The following is a 20,709-nucleotide window of genomic DNA, read 5'->3' on the forward strand; positions in this document are numbered from 1 at the left end:
CCAGTACTTTAATCAACATATTTGAAACGGGAAAGGGAGACTGATGCTTCCCAAAGCAATCAGGTGTGGGCTTGTTTTCCTAGGGCAGGAGAGGCAGAGCCCATTCACCTCCACTCCATCCTTTGTTTCCACTGAACACACACTTCAGACAAACACAAAAACCCCAAAACACTCTCTTAAGTTCAGTTAAGGCACTTTCCATTTCAGATTGAGTTATTTAAGCCCTGCAAGTCTCCCAGTTCATCCTGATTAAACACAGCCCATTTTGGATCTTATGCTTAGCATCCTTTAGGAAGGACACAGAAAGCATCACAATGCACCACATGCCTTTCACGGCCCCTTTTCTGGGCAGGATTTATTCTTTTACAGTAATCTTTGCCCTGCATTAGCTATCCCAAGGAACCACAGGTCTTTTCCCCACTGCATTTTCCAAAACCAAACCAGTCAGTACGCAGCATGTCCCACACTCAGGATTTTGGGTTCCAAGCCTTGGACCCCTTTTTGCCTCCAGTTTCTTTCCAGAAACTGACAATTACTGCTGACAAGAGCTCACCTACAGCTGGGACTGGAGGAAACAAAAATTGGTAAAGGATGAAAGTGGCTCTGCACCACCCACCTGTAGCTGGGCAGCCTCCAGCTTCAGCTCAGCCTCTTGTGCAGCCGCTCCTGATGAGAGGTATCATGCCATGCTGCTGCTTTTCACTTCAAAGAAGACAACCATAAGGAGAACTATTAAAGCAATTTAAAAAATTATCTTTAAGATGCAATCTACCCAGAGATGAATGGGAATCATTATCAAGCTGCAGTTTTTTTTAATTTTTTTTTTTTTTAAAGGCAATAACTGACGGAACATTTCTTCAGGGTTACCTACAGTAACTCCTGCCTTACCAAAATGACAGACTGGAGGTATTTTTTCACACTGTGAACCACATCTTCTCTACTGTATCTCGTGGTAACATCTATACTCACTAACCCTTTTCCTGTTCAGTTTGCAATCCCATAGAAACCTCTGCAGCAGCTCATGCAATTGTTTACATAGAAAAGTGTGAGTTGTTTTTCTCGAAGCAGCAAAGTTGAGCAGCCAGAAGGGAGAAGAGCCAGCCCCAGGTTACCAGGCAAGCTGTCTGAAACCATCTCCTGAAATTCTCAGTGAAGAGCAGGACAACATCAATACCCTTGCCTCAGCTTCCTTGCATCTACATATCCCGAATCCTGTATTCTTCCTCATGTGCTCTGTTATCCCAGCTATGATATGGATATTATGGATATTATGACCCCGAGATGTCAGCTACTGGGCTGCAGTCCTACACCAACAAGACCTTCCCAAACCCTTCAAACATTAGTGCAATTTCTGGTATTTTTCCACACAGTCTATGCATCCATGTGCCTTAATCACTTTTTGGTTGGAGAAGACTCTTTCCTGCTGTTGAAGCAGGTACCAGTGCTATCACTCCTGAGCCAGGGTTGCCAACAGCTGCCTTGAGCTCCTCCTGATGGGACTCAAAGCTGTCCTGGCCCCTGCTATAAAGATCTCCACCACTTTCCAGAGGTGGAGATGTTGATCCTGAAGAGGGACACAGAGAAGTTTTAGCTTGCATCTCAGAACTCTGGGGCATGATGTTCTCTTCTTTACAGGTTAAGGCACAAGTTGTGTACTTGATTCAATCAAGGTAGTTAAGTGGGATTAAAAAATTAATGAGTCAGCTAAGAAAAAGGGTTTGAAAATGCCACTTTTTTTTTTTTTTTTTTATTCTGTTTCTTAAATTTCTTTGAAATTTAAATTTATTCGGACTCAGAGGGAGGGGGGAAACTGGAAGGCACAGTTTTCCTTTTTTTGAGATTATGCATCTTTCACCCAATACCGGAAAAAGAAATCTCAGTTCATATTTGTAATAACAAGGGATTATCAGAGTCCTTAATTTATTGTTGAAGTCTGCAGTGAAGTTTCCCACCTTGAGTGAGGTGCAGCCCAACCCCTGTGTGTGATTAGAGAGAGGAGGAGTAAGAGGGAGGTGTGAGGAGGGTAGGGAGAAGCAACTTTCATTGAAGAAAATGCTTCAGGCAGCCCCGGAGCAGAGTGGATCCAGTCTGCAAAGAATTGGCAACCTTAAAACTTTTTGATAAGATAAAAATTCATTGATGTTGGCTCACACTAGGCCCACTTCAACTCTGCACTTGTCCTCTGTGTTTCCTTGGCATATCTGTTCCCTTCCTCTATCTGCTTTAGCATAACTTTATTTTTCTCTTTTATCTTTCGCTAACTGCACCCAGGGACTGGAGGGATTGATTTTTTGTTTTGACTTATTGTTTGAAGATCTGTAACTCAAAGCAGCTTCTTGCGCCTCTCTGATGTCTAAGCCTGAGCAGTATAAAAGGTAAAGCTTGTCCTGTGTACCAAACTGAGCAGGGATACCATTTTATAATCAGTCATCTGTGTTTTATTTTGCCTTTTTGGGAGGAAAACTATTTTAAGACTTTATAGGCAATAATACTTTAAATAAATATTCTCAGGGCAGATACTGCACATGCCAGTTCTCTTTTTTAAAGAGAGTCAGCTATTGCTCACCACTCAGGGGAATCAAAACAACCGAAAAAAAAAAAAAAAGTTCCTAATTAAAGGAGGCCATTATACATCAGAAGATATTTTGAGCATCACGTCACGCTACCGACAGCCTACTGCAGCCAAAATGTTACCATGCAAATCTAAAAAAGCTCATGCTCAGAGAGGCACTACCACGAGGCAAGCCTAAATCCCCGTTGGGAGGGGAAGGAGATGTGAGACGTGCTCATCAGTGCCATTTGGAACCAGCCACCTCTCACTGCCATCTCTCACTGCCACGTTAATGCCACCCTGTCCCCAGACACGGCAGGACGGAGAAGGGTATTTTGTTGGCTTCCTCCTGAGGGCCAAACTTGGGAGATTTCTCCTTTTCCCAAGCACTTCTTTCCTCCCCTCCTCCTCCAAAAAAAAAAAAAAAAAATGTTGCTAGCCTGTTTCAACCAAGCAGTTCTTCAGGAGGTGGCACCCAGGTTTCCCCCTGCACACAGGCAAGGCCGTGGCACACACACCGACTTTGTTTACGCTCGCCCGTCTCCGCTATTCCCCCGAAAGTTGCCCAGCTTGCTGAAATATGGTTACATATGCAAACATTATCTCTCAATTGTAACCTCATTTTCTGCTCTGCTGGACAGCGTGACCAGCATTTGTCATCTCGCCGCCCCCGCCCGCCACATCATTCATGTGTCTATAATTGTCACCAAGATGTGGCGTGTCAGCAGGACTCCCGCGCCCGCCGCTCCCCATCTCCACGCAGTCACTCAGGTAACAAACCCATAATCTCGCCCTGTTTTCATGATGGTTGAATTACACATAATTGTTTCTGCACAGTGATTGATTTCTGCCTGAATAGAGACCTCTGCCTTTTTTCAATGCGAGCGAGTGGCAGCCAAGTCTCCCCATCTAGGAGGAGGCAGCAGCCTTTGAAGAGATCAAAGCCAAGGCCGCGAGCAGTTGTGCGCCCTGGGAATATGGAAAGCCTTTATGCTCTCAACCCCATTTCCAACATCATGTTGGATTGCAGCTGCATTACATTCTGCCAGCATTCTTAATGCTTTTAGTATTGACTCTGACATCACCGATAGCTGTTTTAAAGTAACAAAAGCTGAAGGATGACTTATTTTCACAACTCCGTAATTGGAACATGCGAAGTTAGGGGAAAGGGAGCATTTGTTTTTAATCTGGGATACAAAAGAAAGCACAGAAAATTATATAAGTTCCCCGAAATTAAAAACACGTTTTTCATATGGGAAGAACAGAGGGGGCATTTTTATAGCCTAGACCACACAAAATGAACTGATTATGCACATGCTTTTTCAAGCCTATGGGCTGATGTAAAAATACGACTGGGCGAGTGAGTCAAACTGGGAAAAAAATACTGTGACTCACGGTATGTTTAGTGACTTTTAGCACCTGATGCAAGGCAAAAATAATGCAGATGCCCAGGCTCTTGCCTCCCCTCTGCAGCTCTTTGCAGTAAGCTGTCAGCGGTTCGCTTACCCTAAACCAGACACATGGCAAAACGAACACTAAATCCCCATTAGTTATCTAAAAAGATAAATAAGGATCTAAAAGTGTAAAATACCGCAAAGCTTCCTCTAAGACTCCTTTTCCCCAGCTCACACAGACAACTCTCAGGCTGCCTTAAGACTACTCTTGCCACATTATTGTTTTCAGGGGCATCAAACACTCCCACGCTCCTCCTCTCTCCTCATCTGGCTTTGCTGGCAAAAACAAAAGTAAATCTCTATCAAGAGAGCCTGCCTTGAACTTTGATTAAACACGAGTCTACAGTGCCCTGAAAAAAAAATAAAATATTTCCAAGGAACTTTTAAAACTTAGCAGTGGGAAGGGTGGGGGGAATAAGGAGGATGTAAAAATCGAGAGCCTGGGAGAGCGTGGCAGCTGAACCACTCACCCTGTGTCTGCAAACTGACCAGTCTGAGCACCACTGCTGCTTCCACAAATATTTTTATTCATTCTCAAACCACCGAGCAGGGGCTTTTAAGAGCAGTAATTTTGAAATATGGTAGCTGCCTCTACAGTGTGCAGAGTGGTGAAGAAGGAAGAATGTGCAAATAAAGCATAAGCTGCAAAGAATTAAAGGTTATAAGCTGTAAAGAATTAAACATTATAAGCACCCATCTATTAGCAATAAAAATAATTTCCTCTTAGCTCTTTCATTTTTCTGCTGCTGCTCTAACACTCCTTTTTCCCCTGTAGTCATTAAAACCCTGACTCAAAGACAACAGCAAAGGGATCTGCCCTTTCTCCCTATGGACACAGGGCTTATGTCCCTGTCATTCCAAGGCTGGGAAACTGTCTCATTTTTACTTTGACTGATCCTTAAACACACCAACCATACCGAGGCTGAAACTGGAGCCAAACGTAGCAAGCTCAGATGGAAAAGCCTGTATTTTTTTTCATAGCATTATGACAGAAGTCTTTTCTGTGATTAATCCAGTGTTTTGGGGTTCTCCCTGACATTACTCTCCTGCCATCCCCAGTAAATTCACTACTTTCTCTTCACATCCTGCTTTCTTAAATCAGGACTAATTTTCTGTGGCTCTGGTGCCCACTCTGCTGACCAGAGGGATCCTCATAAAGCAACACTGAGGGAAGAACTGCAAGATCAAGGGAGCCAAAACACTGCAGGCAGAGGTGTCTGCTGCCGTGCTGGGAGGGCAGCTACTGAAACTTCTGCCAAGCCCACGGGGAGCCCCAAGTTTCTGGGAATGAATTCCAGCCTCCAGAAACCAAGCAAGCAACACGCACAGCGTTGCAAAGGTCTCAGAAACACTCCCCACTATAAAGAAACAGCAGCAGTGAAGTCACTTTTCTATCACACTGCAACCCTGCCTACCAGCATCAAACCATTACTGTGATGAAAAAGTATGTTTTACAGTAATTACTGCTTATTTTCCCTCCCAGGGACTTTTTTTGCTTCATTTGCAGAGGATTCACTTGCGACTTGGTATTTTCGCTTGAAAGCTTGCAACTTTTTTTTTTTTTTTTTTTTTTCACTATTCACTGAAATTTAAGAGATCATTTAGTCTGCCCAAGCAGCAGCACAGCTTCTCCTGACACAGCCTTTCCCAGTCACCCTGCCAGAGGAGGGCTGGAGAACCTCTCAACAACCCCACCAGTTCCATAAATCCCGACCCCTGCCAAGTGCCAACCTGCGTGACTGCAGCAAACTTGAGTTTTGGGGCTTGGCTGGGGCAAAGGGGGGATGTGCAGCCACCAGCTGTGGCCACCATGTCCAGGATGCAGCTACAGAGCTGTGAAGGCAGAAAAAAAGGACACCAGTGACCTGGGTTACCCGGGGGAGGAGATGCCACAGGGGCACATGGCTCACCAAGCACGGAGAGCAAGCTGGGAGCTGCACTCCAGAGAGCACTGCCTGGGCACATGTTAAAGCATTAAAGCAGTCAGTAGGCATTTCAGGATGCCCAGAAATTTAAAGATTCCAGCTTCAAACCAGCTACCATCTCCTCTGCAAGCCCTCTCCCCACTGGAAGCCACCAAGGTGCAGGGCACGGACATCCCTTGGGTCATGAAAGGCTCCCAACCACAGCTGGGGGAGTAAAACAGATGCCACCACTGCCCAGACACCATCCCAAATACCTGCCTCAAGATGTAGCAGATTAAGGTCCTCCCAGCATTTTGTTAAATGATAAAAGCCCCACCCCACTGGTGCCCAGGGGAGATGCTTGAGAAACTCTGGTCAGCCATCCCCAGGACATCATGTGAAAGAGCCAGGAATGGATGGCAGCTTCCTGAGACAGGGAGAGCACTGTGTGGGTTATCTAACTGCTTGTAGGCTGAAATTCAGAGACAGAATGAGATAAAAGTATGGGGGCCCAAATAATGATGAGCCTGCCCCCCCACTGAAGGGAGAGAGCAAACAAAACAGAGTGGGAGGATATGGGTGCTTCTGTGATGCAGGGAAAAAAAAAAAAAAAAAAAAAAAAAGCCTGTTTTTTGACAAAAATTGTTTTAAGCTAATTTTTTTAAGCCCCTCCTTGCTTTAGGTACAAACTTCAGTAGGATTGTTTGGTACTTAACTGAAACACAGCGTGAAACACAGCCACAGCCAGCACTGACACCAACTTTCTTCTTACCTGCACTTGTTTTAATCCTCTTCACGCACACCCCAGGCCTTCCTGTCTCAGACTTCTGGTTTGTTTTCAATGAAAAATGACAAAACAACCCAAGAAATGTCTCTTTAAAAGCAAGCTGTCCTGTGGGTTCCTGAAGCAAACTCTGGAAATGTGGATCTTGTTCCCGACTTTGCCGTCATTTAAGTCACCCAACAAAAGTTGCTTTTTTCAGGTCCTCATTTGCAGCAGCCTTCTCCCAGACTGTGCCTCTGGGTTTGGAAGCAGGGTGAGAGGAAGCAGGGGACATGACCCCCTCTCTGCCAGGGTGGGAGCCAGGGATAACCTCCTGGGAATCTACTGGCAGCCACTGATGAGCTGTGATTTCCACGGGTCACATCCTCACGCTATACTCTAGGTTGGGTAATTATACACAGAATTTACCTATTTCATGCTTAATTGCACAAGACACAATCTTTTGCTCCACCCCCAAAATAGCTATAATCTACCAGCAGCACTTGTGTTACTTCAGCTCTCCCGATCTCAAACTGGGCTCAAATCTCAGCTGCTGTCCTACCCATCCATTCCCTCCTGGGAGACCCCAATGAGCCCAGTGGAGCAGAGAGGGTGCAGGAGATGCCTGGAAAGGCCAACATCAGCCCACGGATGACTGCAGGGCTGTGAAATGCTGCCTCCAGAAGAGAAACACAAGACCAACATGTAGGTTCTTCTGCTGACTGAACCTGAAAAAATGCTTTGTCCAGAGGATGTTATCCAGAAAGACTCATTTTATGGAGGAGGGCATTTTTTTGTGCAGTGAGCACAACTGCTTCACTAGCAGAATGTGTTTACTTGCAGTCCTGGAGCCAGAGCTGAGAGACAAGCTTCAAAAACCCCTTTCTGAAACCTAAGAAGTGTCTGCCTCTGCCCCACACACAGGGGTTTCTGAAACGACTGTGATTAAACCACACTTCCCAACTGCATATTTATTGTTCAGCCCCCTTAGCCTGCAATATTTACACCCAGATCTCTGGAAAGAAAAAGAAAAAAAAAAAAAAAAAAGAAGAATTTGAAGTTTGAAAGGAAGAAGGAAAGCTTTCTACACAAGTCATCTTAAGAGGTCGCTTGAATTAAAAAATTTCCAGCAAAACAGCATTTTGACCAGCTCTCCTACTCTCTTAATATTTCCTTATTATGAAGTAGGAAGTAATCTTTTACAGGTCACTCTGACAAGAAGCTTAGTAGTTGCCAGTTTGAAATAAAAATGTGTTTGCAATAGTGCTGTCACACTGTCTGGGGAGCTGCCTAATAAATCAGCTTTTTTTTGCAGTTCTCCTATTCCGAGATTTCCTCCTGAAGATTTACAACTAAAATACAGCCTCCGCACTATTACCTTAGAAACACCCTCAAAGTAACTAAGAGAGGGGGAAAAAAAAGCTACAACAAAACCAGAAAAATCCACACACTTAAGAGCTAAGCTTTTTAAACTTTTATTTCTTTTTTCCTTTAAACCCAACACCGCTTCCTTTTCTTCCTGTACCAGAGGTATTTAAGACATGAAATAACGTGTGAGATAGAGGGGTTTGGAGTAACAAATGTTTTCAAACCCAACATGCTCAGTTACAACTTATTTTTAAAGCTGAATTTCAGCTGTGTGCAGGAGGAAACTGGGCACTAAACAGAACCCAGTATGCTAGGGTGGGAGAGTAGCAAAACAATAAGCTTTAGGGTAAATTATTTTAATTGCTTTTGGTTTTCAAAATGTATTTTAGCATAGCCAATACTAGGCTTATATCCCAGTGAACTCCTTTTCCTTCCCAAGTCTCCAACAGCCTGGAGGGGACCTGGGGATGCTGCAACCTCCCCTACCATCCCAGGCTCCTACACCTGAGCATCACCACTCCTGCCCAGCTCCAAAAAAGCTCCTCAAGAGGCTGAACCTCCACATGCATTTACATTTAAGTGAGGAGGACCTGTATGTGAACTAAGGGACTATTTTTACTCTTTGCAGGGGCTCATTCACCTGCAGACATTTGAAGGGAGAAACTGAAGTCTCCCCAGTCTCAGAGGGGTGGGTCCCTGCACTGTGTCAAGCCTGGCTACCCTCCTCCTTCACTTCAACTTTCCTGTAAAAATCATAGAACCACAGAATGTTAGGATGGAAGGGACCTCAAGGGTCACCTGGTCCAATCCTTCTTATATTAATGTTCACATGAGATGTTTGTTTTAAGAGACAGAAGTGCTGCCAACCTGGCTGCAAGGAGTGCCTCAAGCTGGAACAAGCTTCCCCAATCCCTTCCCTGATGGATGTGAGAAGGGAGTCACTTAGCACAAGTTAATTCAGAAAGTTGTGGGTGGGAAGAGGTTCTGCAGTGCTGTTTTGCACGTTGGGATGTAACACAGGTCAGTGGCAGGAGCCTTGCTCACCACGGGGGTACCTGGGAGTTTCACGAAGCTGCAGTGAAGGCAGTACAGGAATGGGGGTGAGGATGCAAAAAACCACAATTACCACTTATAACTGCAGCTTCCTGAGCCTGATGCAGCATCAGTTGAACTTCAGGCCCTGAAGAAATCACTGGATTGTGGCATTTTAACAAAGTAAACACATCTGCATGGCTGGACACACTTTATCTGCATTGTAGCACATCGGCAGGGAAAAGGCCTTCTCCCCAAGCACCCTCTGCATCTGACAAGTGTTGACACCTTCAGTCATCACCTCCATATTGTAGGGTTTTTTTTATGCTAGACAAAGCTTGCCAATGCAAGATTTAGGAGGGATGAAGAAAGATCAAGGCAAGAAGATATGCCAGAACTGTGGAGAGACAACAGACGGTCACAGAGATAAATCTCTGAGGCGGTTCTGAAATACAGAAAGAGGCAGAAAATGGAAGGAACTGAGCCTCACAGCATAGCTGAGTGACCAGTTACTTGGCTCTGAGCAGCTGGTGTCACTAGGACCACAACCCAGAAATACAGGGCCTACAGGGATAGCTTTTTAGAGCTCATCATTCTCAATCTCTGAGCCAGCTGCTCACCAGAAACCCTATGTTCCCTTTCCCTGTTTTGTTTTTGTTTTTTTTTTTTGGACGTAGATGACAAATCAGACCATTTCCAGAGTGGTGTTCTTTGGCTAATGCCTGCATCCCCATCCAGACCCCTGTTCAAGCCAGCTGAAGGGCAAGTTGAGCTGCCACCAGTATCAGGGGGATTTCAGCATAGTGCCTTTCAACTCCCTGAAATCTCACTCCCCGTGCAGCCGCCGCAGGGTTCGCTGCAGCTCCTGCTGCTCGGGGCTGAGCACGGGCAGTGCCTGGCACCGTGCTGGACCTGCAGCAGCAGCCATCCTCAACCAAGCTTCAGAAAGCAATGAGGAAAAAAGGTGCAGCAAACAAATGATTTCTCCTGCTCTTTGCTGAAGCAGCATCACGAGAGCTTCACCTGCGCCACGGGTACCTGCGCACACACCCCTACTCCTTCCCAGCGTTTCAAGAAGGTGGATGGTGGCAAACACATGCAGGGAATCACAGGCTCCCAGGGGATTTCTCATTCTCCTGTCAGCCCGGGTAAAGCAGACCTGTCTGCTCACTTGTGTGCTGCTGTCTGAAACACAGGGCTGCAGCCTGGAAAGCGCCTGGAGAGACGGATGCCTTCGGGAATGAAGCGCTCTCTGGTTTGCCTCGTAACTCCTGACCAAAGGGATTCTCTTCCTCTGCTTCATGTGTTACAGCTGGTGACAACAGTACACTTACTTTTCAAGTTAAACTGCTTGTTTTATGAAAATTCAGCCCGAGCCTCATAACTTCACGCTCGCAGCTTTTGCTGAGTAAGCTCGTCCCATTGATTTTATGCCTCAACCTTACCTATACCCACAGTCACTTAAAGAAAATAAACAAATGTCGAGTTGACCTTTAAGTTCCATTAAAATGCTCTTCTACACCAGGGGTTTGGCAACTTTGAAGATCACTGGCAAAGATATTCTAGGTCCTTCATCTCAACCTGAAGCATAAGCAAGCAAAACCAGGGCCAGAAGGCAGGGGAAGGCAGCCCACTTCTCCCCAGGCAGCTCAGACCACTTTTCTTCCCCGTAAGGAGCACAGGCAATCCCTGGCTGATCAGCACGGTTGGCACACATGTTAACTCCCTACTGTACTTTTAGCTCAATCCCAAAGATTCAATGAATACATTTTTATTTAAGTGCTCAATCACTTTCTTGCTGAGAGGACAGATTCCTTTGAAGTGGGAAACCCAAACTAAATAAACATATCCACAAGATCCAAGTCTCAAAATAGAAGCCATTGGGGTGGCTAGATTAAGTTATTCTGAATGCAATTTTCTGAAGTGAATCAAATGCTTACGAAAGGGCCAAAGGAACACAGAGACACTAATCCTCAAACTACCCGGGCAGGAGCAGCTCTCCCAGCAGCTGTGCTGCCTTCCCCACGGTGTCCTAGGAGAAGGGAACAAACCTGATGGCCAGATGAGAAGGCTCTTCATGCCAAACGTGCCTTACAACCAAAAGCAGCTTATAGGGAGCTGCCCAATGGCCAGGACAGGGGCAGTTAAATGGGAATAATTCACACACAACAGGAGCATCACAGCTCATGGCTGCCCAGGACACACACCTGCCTCCACCTAAGGACCCTCAGACCACCCGTTTTGTGGGACATTTTCCCTTGGATGGGCCACATGCTGGATCAGTGCCTGCAGGAGATTTCATCAGGCCACAGGACACACAGACCCTGAGCTGCAAAATGTTCAGTGTCTGTATTAAAGCAGGCTCTGGCACACTTGTCTTCCTCGGAGAGACAGTGTTTTACCACCAGCAAAAAACCCACATGCTTCTGATAGTACTTCAGAAACATTACAGCAGGAGAGAAATACTGCTGTAGAGGATATTTCCTTCCCATAACAGGAGGACTTTTCCCTAACTACAAGCAGAAGCTGAGCACCCAGGAGTAGCCAGTCTTGTGGTACCCAGGATCTTCAATGCCTGCAACCATGCAGTGTGGCAAGTATCTGGAAAAAGTATTTTCTGCTTTTGATGCCTGAACCTGTGGAGCTTCAGGCTTTCTTCTTCAGCCATATCCTCCCTGGCACTTGCAGCCTGTAACAAGCTATTCTTATTAATTTTTTTAAATTATTTTCTGGGCTGGGATTAAGTTGGAGAAGAGGTGGCCTGGCACCAAAACAACAGGAATGACATTTTGCTTTGAAATGTCCTTAAGTGGCAGCTCCACTGTTTACAGTTTATATTTAATCAGCTTCTAGATGTATAGGAAAAAAGAGATTTAGGACATAAGAGTATACACACACCTTGATATAAAAAAGCTCCAACTTTGGTAACTTGTAAAGGGTGGGGTTTTTTATTATGTCTCCATTGAAGACAGACACACACACAGTTTCTGCCTCTGGATTCAGAAGTCAGGACAATCCTTTCTTTCCCACTTGCCCATTCCCAATCACAGATTTCTTAAACTGTATCATCCTGAGGAGAAAACAGTGAAAGCAGAAAGGCTGCATCCTTCACCTGTAAGCACCCAAAAGAACCCTCTCATGATGGACACAGACAGAAGACTCCACCTGGATTGTGCCATCTCATCACAAGCAACCAGATCAGGCTGCGGACAAAAGCCAACCTGGAGACACTGCAGTAACTTCTTCTGCTCTCTTTTCCTAACAGAGAGAATTCATTTTACCAAGGGGGAGAAAGAAAGCACCACTCAAACTCAGCCCATGACCATTCATGGCTTGGATTTGTCTTTCAGAGAGACCTGGCTCGCATCTTAGGCTGATCAGCTGTGACACTTGAGTCAGAGCAGCTGACAGACGTGTCTGCAGTGCTGGGGTCCTTCTATTAGCACTGAGCAGATTCCTCTTCTCCCCTCGGTGCTGCCATTTGGTGCCACTCACAGAGCCCCTCGGAGAAGAGTGCTAAAATTCCTCTCCATGCACACACGAATAAACCCTGGCAAGCCTTCCATCCGCAGAGTCAGGAAGCCTCGTGCTCCTCTGTGCCTCATTTTGAAGTTATTTAAGAAGCTAAGCAGCATCATTCAACTTCATTGAGAAGATGTGAGCTGCAGAGGGTGAAGTAGCAAGAGTTTTGGTGGCAGCTGATCTGCTCTGGCCCTCGGTGACCCAGTGCAACCCATTTCCTCAGGCACGGATCCGAGGTTGCAGGGAGAAAAAAAAGAGGCGTGTGACAGGACCTCCAGCCCTTGGAGCATCCTGCTCTGATGCCAGCTTGGGAATTAGTGCTAAGCTTTCTGATGGGTGATACAGGAGCCCCAACGAAGCCCATTTTAAATACTGGGCCAGGGAGCTTTCAGCTGACCATGGCTCCAAGCAAGTGCCTACAATTTGCACAGTCAGCAGAAGATGACTTGCAGAAAAAGACAGCATTATGAAAAATAAGGTTTATGTCCTTCTGCAGCTGGATATGCTAGCTCTAACACTCCTGTACATTCCCCAAGGAGCCCCAAAAATTCCCCACAAGCAAGTGAACCAGCCTGCTTTCAGAGGCAGAGCAAGATGCTGCTAGGGAAATGAAATCCTCTTCCTAAGGCTTTGTAGCTACTCGTTCTTGCTATTTCTACCCTCATCCTTCCTCCTTAGCCACACAATTTTTCCTCAGGCGTTAGCTCTTCAAGACAGGAGCTACCTCCACACCCCTTGCCGTGAAGAAGCACACAAGGAATATCCAAAAATTTGGGCAGGGTAGGGGGTTCCTGCATATAAATGTTGCTTCTTGGGTTCAGGCTCTCTTAGCAGAATTTTTCATTGTTTTCAAAGGGATATGCTGTGTTTTGCAAGTAACCCGAAGGTTTTTGTATCCTCCAATCTACTTAGCTCCTCCAGCTGCTGCAAAGAAGCAGTTTAGCCACAAAGAAATAAACCCAGACCCCAACAAGAGATAAGAAAAGACAAAAGGGAGGTTGCAGAAATCCTCGATCTTCCTGTGGAAAGTTTAATTCATTGGGTAGGGAGGAGCAACAAAGACAAATTTTTTTTTGGGGGGGGGGTAATTTAAGGCACAGAGAAATGGTTCTTCCTCAGTCACCTGCTTTCTCCCCAAGTTCCCAGCAGAAAGGTTTGCTACCCCAAACTTAGTGTCTTTAATGAAGTAAGAAAATCCCCACACGTGTTAGGAACCAGCTGTCTCCATCTCCCATCTTCAATCCCCCTGTGATGCTGAGAACCCACCAAAAGCTATCTCAGGCACACAGGATGCCCCTTCACCAGGTGTCAGTGTGGTTTTAGTACCATCATGTGCCACTTCTCCTGCAGCTACCCCAACGAACTGCTTTGCTTTTTTTTACTTACCCAGCTACCTGATAAGAATATGCACTGCAGCATGAGTCTCGAATCAGAACTTCAAATTAGCACTGCTCCAACAAATCCAACTTAAAAAAGGGGAATCCGTTTTCAGTAAAATAAAAAAGGGAGTGGAAAAAAAAGGGGGGAAGAAGGGAATACAAGACCATTCTAGCAATAGCATCTTCAGGAAGATGTGAAATCCTTCTCATCCACCCTCTCTCCTCCAAAAGCCGCATTGAAATTACACTTTAGTTTTCTTCTCTTAAGGCTTGTTAGACGTGTTGGGTCTGACTACAGATTTGTATTTTTGATTTTTATGGAGCAAGAACGTAAGGTGATTGCCTTTTTTTCCCCACCTATGTTGGCAAAAGTAACTTTTTTTCCCATTCCAAGCAATCTTTGCTCTCTGCACCGGTGCTGCAAGCCTAGGCCATCTCCAACAGAGATGATGTCCCTGCTCCAAGCTCTGGATGCCTTTCCCCGGGAGCGCATCCCCCCCCTCCATCCCCAGCCCTTTGCAGGCAGCCGGGTCCTTTCAAGGGTTTGTGCCGGGCAGCAAAGAAAAAAGATTTCAGCGCCCCAGGGTGGCTTTTTAATCCTGCCTAACACCTCCAGGCAACAGATGCGGCAACAAGGAGCGGCTTTGTCATGCAAATGGCAGGGTGCAGGTACAACACCGCAGGGCTGCTCCCCGCACAAATGGCCAGGGACTGACACCCCAGGGGAGACCTTCACCTCCTCAGCTTGCCGATCTCCTCTCCCCTCCAGCCCCCGAAAAGGGGGAGCAAACCTGGAGGGCAGTGGTTGGGACCCCGCAGAGGTGCAGAGGCAGCATCGCAGGGTGATGGAGCTGTGGTTTTGCCGTGGAGAGAGCGAGCCTGTCACCTCCTGGATGCAGTGTTTTGATCCCGTGCACATTAAAACCCATCTGTCAGCTAAGAGACTAACAAAGATTATAGTTCAATTAAAAAAAAAAAAAAAATTGTTTTATAACTCGAGCGTGTAGCCCTGTGGTTAAACTGAAAGAACTCCAGGTTTATGTCAAGATTGCAGCCCTGCAAAAAGGACTATTTGACCGTAACAGTGGTGCTGCTGTAAGATGCAAGAGCAACACTGAACTAAATTAGCCCCTCAGATGTTCTGCAGGCAGCTTTACAATCAGAAAGCAGATGCCTTTTCCCTCTCTCCTCCCCTCACATGTACCCATGGAGGAGGGTTCCTCAAGCACCTGAGCTGGCAGCCTTGGTGAGAAGCAGATATTCTGGGGGCATCAGTGTCAGATGAGTAAAGAGCAGCCCCACGGCATGCATACAGGGAGAAAATCCTCAGTGAATAATTACAGTGATGCTGTTATTCAAAGCCTTGCATCAGCACTAGGGACTTTCTTAGGAAGGAAATGTGGGAAAGAGTGGGTAAAAAAAGGTCTCAAGTTTCCCTGTCCTCAAAGGGGCAGGTTTGAGGCTTGGTGCCCTCTTGAGAAGCTGCATCCTTTTCCCAGGGATACATCAGAACTGCAGATTTCTGTAAAGCAGCATTTACAACGAAAAATATCAACAGACTGTGATCATCAGGCTTCATCTTAAGTGGCTGCAGGCCCCTGAACTGTAATTTGTAAACAAACAAGGTCCTTTTTCAAAGGGCAATATATTGCACGAGTTTCTGCATCTTTCAAACACAGACAGTGACATAAAAAGAGCAGATCTGTGTGGCTCCCAATGCCAAACTGACCTGTCATTCTGAATCCAAACATGTACTAATTTAACACGCTTTGCTACTGTCAAATTAACAATACAGATTAGGCCCCCTCTCTTTTTTGTTTTTGAAATCAAAAGCCACAAACGTGAGGAAAAATCATTAACATGAGAGAGAAAAATTGAAGTCGTCTGACAGGGACCGCCAACCAAAAATCTAAGAACCAGCAGACAGAAAACTGCTTTATCAGAGAGAAATAACAGCATCCAGCTTCTCATATCACAGCACACACAACTGCAGCAGCATTTTTTCAGCAGGATGCCTACAAGCAAATTTGTTTCCCACTCCACTCTGGTTGTACTAATATCATTTCCACAGATCATTTTACCATTGCCTCCACATCTCTCTATACATATACCAAGAATTCTACAAAAATAAATGGGAATTGACTCTACAAATAGACAATAAATAAATAATAATTAAAAGTACATTAAAGCCTATCAAGTGTTCATCTACACCAATGGAAACAGAGGGACAAAGCTGTAAGAATCAGTGCCAGCCACAATGTAAAGGAAAGCTGTAACTACTGCATCACGGTTGATATTAATTCCTAAACAACCATTTCACACATTGTGGCTGATGACACAGAGTATGTTTCAAATCAATACTGCCAGATACATAAACCTTTCACACAGAGCAACTGATGCCAGAAAGAAAACATCAATCAGCAAAGAGCAAACCGTATCTGTAGGAACAACAAAAAACAAGAGTCCAATCTTCTCATTTCCTGACAAGCAACTTTAGCAGTTCTGCTGCCAGACTTCGATTTTCCTCAACAAACGAAGAGTTAAAAGCCAGAAAATCCACATCTGTCCCAGTCACTACAAAGACAGCATGCATATCATTCCGACATACATTATCCTACAGTCATAAACCAGGACTCCCCCTCTGAAGCCCCCAACCCTCTCCAAAGGACATCAGACACCACAGACGCTTCTCTCAGCTTTTCTAACACCATCGCGACCAACACCTCTCAAACTCCACTGCACGGAGGCTCTGAACAGCATCAGTGCAACCTTCACCATAAAAGAAGCTACCCCGAAAATCCCAGCACCACCACACACTAGAAAAACCAAAGAGGAGGAAAGCCACCTCGCCATAACCAGTCTTTGGAAGAGATAACTCACTGTTCTGGGGATGGGTGGCGACAGAGATCCATTAGGCATGTACGGGTCGTTATTCATATTTGGCATCATGATATACCCAGAATAACCAGAGTATGATGGTCCCTTGCTGTATAAGCCACTGTCTGGATGCTTTCCTATGGGAGAGGAAACAATGATTCCATTATTTCCCACATACACATTTCTTTTAAGTCAGAGCACTTGAAACAGGTACTGTGCGTTCATAAAAATGTTCTGCATGCAAATTGTTTCCTTACTTGTGGAAATCACCTTTGTCAGAAAGTGGTCCACAGCAATTTGTAACCACATTTTTTTAATGAAGAGTTACTTCTTAAAGGAGCAAGGATTCTAAGTGAGGACTAAACGCTTCAAACACAGAATAGCCTCAGAATAACCTAATTGTTTCCCTCATCCCTGTTCAAACAGGCAGAAACACCACCAGTGATATATTTCTCAAGTGGCAGTTTCCCCCCATTTAATACACCCCTCTAAGATTTGTGGATTCAGAAGTACTGAATCCAGCACAGGTTTCCAGTGTAACTGTTAGGAAAGGGGGGAAGAGAGCAATGATAACAAGATACAGTAATTTCCTTCTCTTGGTGAGCCACTGCATACGGCAAATAATTCGCTCCAACCATGCTCATCAGAAACAAACAGAGAGCAGGAGCTGGCTTGGAAGGAGACCCTCACAATTTGGGGGGGTGGGTTGTTGAACACACATAGTACTACAGTTAAGAGGGAAGCCAAGTGAGAGAGGCTATTTTGTAGCAAAATAAAGAAATTTTAGTCCAGGTCCCGCAGATGGGGGTGAACAGGTCTCCCACCTAAATCACTGTTGACAATGATACTACTCAAAGGTGAGATTTAAAGAGAATGAAAGGCTGAAAAAAAGCCCCAACTATATAGAGCTGACCTCCTCCCCTTCACTGCCAAAATGCTATGAGCATGGCCATTACTGCTTTTAGGCTAATGACCAATTTGGAGGAAGATTGTCCCTGAAAGCAGCAGGACTGAACTGTGCCTGTCTTTATAGGGAATTTATGATCTGGTTTAGTTTGTGATGATAAGCATTTCATTTTAGACATAATCTCCCATCACTCCCAGGGTGCATTCTTTGTATGTGTGTCCAGCTCCCTAAGAGATATTCAGTGAACTCTTGTTATTTCCACTGTCCTTCTCAATCAGAATTAACCAGCTGGTACATTAAAGAAAGCAACGTTCATGCTTAGATTTGGAAGAGGAAATCTAAGCAACAGTCTTTGGTTATGGGGAAAAAAACCACCAGAGATTTTGAACACACACAACTCGGCTGCACTGTAGGAGTGAGGAGACCGATGTGCTCAAACTGATATCCTAAAAATAGTTATTTCTTCAGCAAAGATCCATTTGGCCTACTTATCAGTTTCTAAACAACTGAGATACCATTTGGTCACTCAAGATAAATGTGCTGCGCATTCATCTCCTTTCTGAACGCACTTTGAAAGCACCTTGGCATCCCACTTCCCCCAAAGATACTAAATTTATGGTTCCCAAAAGAAAGCAAACTCCAGTCTGGTATCACAAGACAGGGCACTGCACTTCTCACCTTCCTCGGAGTGCTCTCTGCCTTTATCATGGTAGGAATCCTGTGCTTGAGTCTGCCTGGAAACCTGACCGCAGGGAATCCACCGTCAGAAAAGAAAAAGAACAAGAAGAAAAGTCATTGCATGGATGCTCATTTGTCAATCACGACGCTGCAGCTTCTCGTAGAAAGAAAAAAGTTAGGGCAAGAGATAAGCATCTTTCTTTTCCCCTCTTAACCCGCTTGGAAGACAACCGTACCAGAAACGTTTGTGTAAACGATCGTTTTATGACAATGATAATAATTATGGGGCTTTGGCAAGCATTTGTCGCACCCTGCATTTAAAAAAAGGGTCTTATTTCTGGAAAATATTTGGAGCTTCGGGAGTCAAGACACTCGGTAAAAAAACCAAAACAAAACAAAACATCACAATTTAAAAAATATCAAAATCAGGTTGTCCGCATTATCGGACCTTTAGGAAAAAAAAGAAAATTAAAAAAAGGAAAAAGGAACGAGAAGAAAAAAAAAACAAAAACATAAACAGATCGCCCGCTCTCCCTGAAGTTGTTTTAGCATCGGGAATTTCTTCCCAAACAGTTCTTTGCAAATCCTTTAAAGACTTTAGGGCTAATACTCCGACCCCGCTGATTTTACCGAGGAAATTTCATGGCTGCTTGAGGTCTAACACCGAAGCACCGTCGGGGGACTCGCGGGAACATTTCTCGTCCCGATCCGCAGCGGGGAGAGGGCCGCCCCCCCACCCCAGCCCATTCCCGGGTGCGGAACCGGCCCGGCTCTGCCTGCCGCATTTCTGGGAATGGGAGTTGGGGTGCAATGGTTTGGAGGTTTTTTTCTTTTTCTTTTTCTTTTTTTTTTTTTTTTTTAACAGGGCAAAACCGGCAAACTACGTGTTTCTCCGGTGCCCCACCTAAACTCGCTCTCTCCCTCTCTCCCTCCCTGCGGCAGGGTCCGGAGCCCGCCGGCATCCCGTGCCCCCGCCGCCCCTCCGCGCTGCCCCGCGGAGCCCCCCGCGGACGCGCACCTCGTGCCCGTTGGCGCCGGGGGCGATCTCAGACTCGTTGACGAGGGAGGACTTGATGTCGGCCAGGTCGCCCTCCTCCTCGGGGTGGCTGATCTCGGCGAAGATCTTCTCCTTCTGGGGGTCCCCCTCGTCCTTGAAGGGGATCATCTCGTCGGTGGCGCAGAGCTCCGGGTCCCCCCCGCCGCCCCCGGCCCCCGGCAGCTGCGGCATCCTCACGGCAGCGCGGCGTCTGCTGCGGCCGCCGGCCCGCCGCGGGAAGGGGAGCGGGAGCGGGAGGAGCAGCGGAGGGAGGAGGAGAAGGAGGGAGGAGGAGGAGAGAGAGAGAGGAGGAGGAGGAGGAGGAGGAGGAGGGAAGAAGGAAAAATCCCGTGAAGTCCTCGGGGTTGCGCTCGGCAGCTGGAGACCCCACACCCGCCTGCCCGCCCCCTCGGGGCCGAGGTACCCCCCGCTCCCGCTCGGCACCGGCCCCACGGGAAGCTTCTCCCGGTCGCGCCGCACAGCAGGAATAAGTCGAAATAGACCAGCTTGTGTCCCGCACGCCCCTGGGGACGGCTCCGGGGCCCGCCCCCAGGAGCCCCCTCCTCTCCCATCCACCCCCCTGGGTCCCGGGCTCACCCTGGGGGAGAGGGAACACGGAGGGGAGCGGAACCCGCCTGACGCCTCCGAGTGAAGTTGCCGCCACCCGGGCGGGCCCGAGATAAAATGGCTGGGGGGGGGGGTGGGCGAGGGGGGGTGGGGAGGCGGGGGCACCCCGGGAGACGGGGACGGAGCTGCCCGCGGCCCGCACCCACCGGGTCTTTGTCCACCGCTTCGCCCGGGAGTCGGGCACGGCTGGGCTCGGCTCAAGGGCACGGCGGAGGGACGGGGGGGAGTCGGGGGGGCGGGAGGGGGGGAGGACGAGGAAGAAACAGCCCCGGGAGGGTGGGAGGGATGGACCGGGCGGAGAGGAGCTCGCTTCCCTCCGCGCCCTTGGGCAGGGAAAAAAGTTGCCGCCGCGGCGCCTCCGCGCCCCCGTCCGCCCCCGCGCCCAGCCCCCGGCGCGGGGCCGCCTGCCGCAGCCCCGGGGGGGTGGGGGGGGCGGCGGTGAGACGGGGGGCAGCGGTGGGGTGCGGAGTGGCAGTAGAGCAACTTCAGCATCGAACCCGCCTTCCCTCCCTTCCTCCCTCCCTCCCTCCTTCCCTCAACCGGCGGGGCGGGGTGGAGATGAAAGGAGCCGCCGCCGTGACTGACACCGCACCCGGGAAGGGGGGCCGGGC

The 20,709-nt window shown here is 47.1% G+C and overlaps 1 protein-coding gene across 4 annotated transcripts in view; it reads right to left on the reverse strand.

The window, feature by feature from the left end:
• LEF1 (lymphoid enhancer binding factor 1) overlaps nt 1–19,987 on the reverse strand; it is a 66,636-nt gene extending 46,649 nt beyond the window's left edge. For 2 of the 4 annotated variants that reach the window (XM_071742650.1, XM_071742651.1), the window contains exons 1-3: nt 19,454–19,983; nt 18,436–18,499; nt 16,854–16,987 (exon numbers count right to left, since the gene is read on the reverse strand). In XM_071742650.1, the coding sequence (XP_071598751.1) occupies nt 16,854–16,987; nt 18,436–18,499; nt 19,454–19,663 (408 nt within the window). In that variant the 5' untranslated portion in view covers nt 19,664–19,983. Of the gene's footprint in view, nt 1–16,853; nt 16,988–18,435; nt 18,500–19,453 lie in introns of all 4 variants that reach the window. The other 2 variants (XM_071742647.1, XM_071742649.1) reach the window with 2 other exon arrangements.
• Nucleotides 19,988–20,709: the final 722 nt, after the last annotated feature.

Source organism: Heliangelus exortis, chromosome 4, assembly GCF_036169615.1.
Source record: "Heliangelus exortis chromosome 4, bHelExo1.hap1, whole genome shotgun sequence".
NCBI classification, from domain to species: Eukaryota; Metazoa; Chordata; class Aves; order Apodiformes; family Trochilidae; genus Heliangelus; species Heliangelus exortis.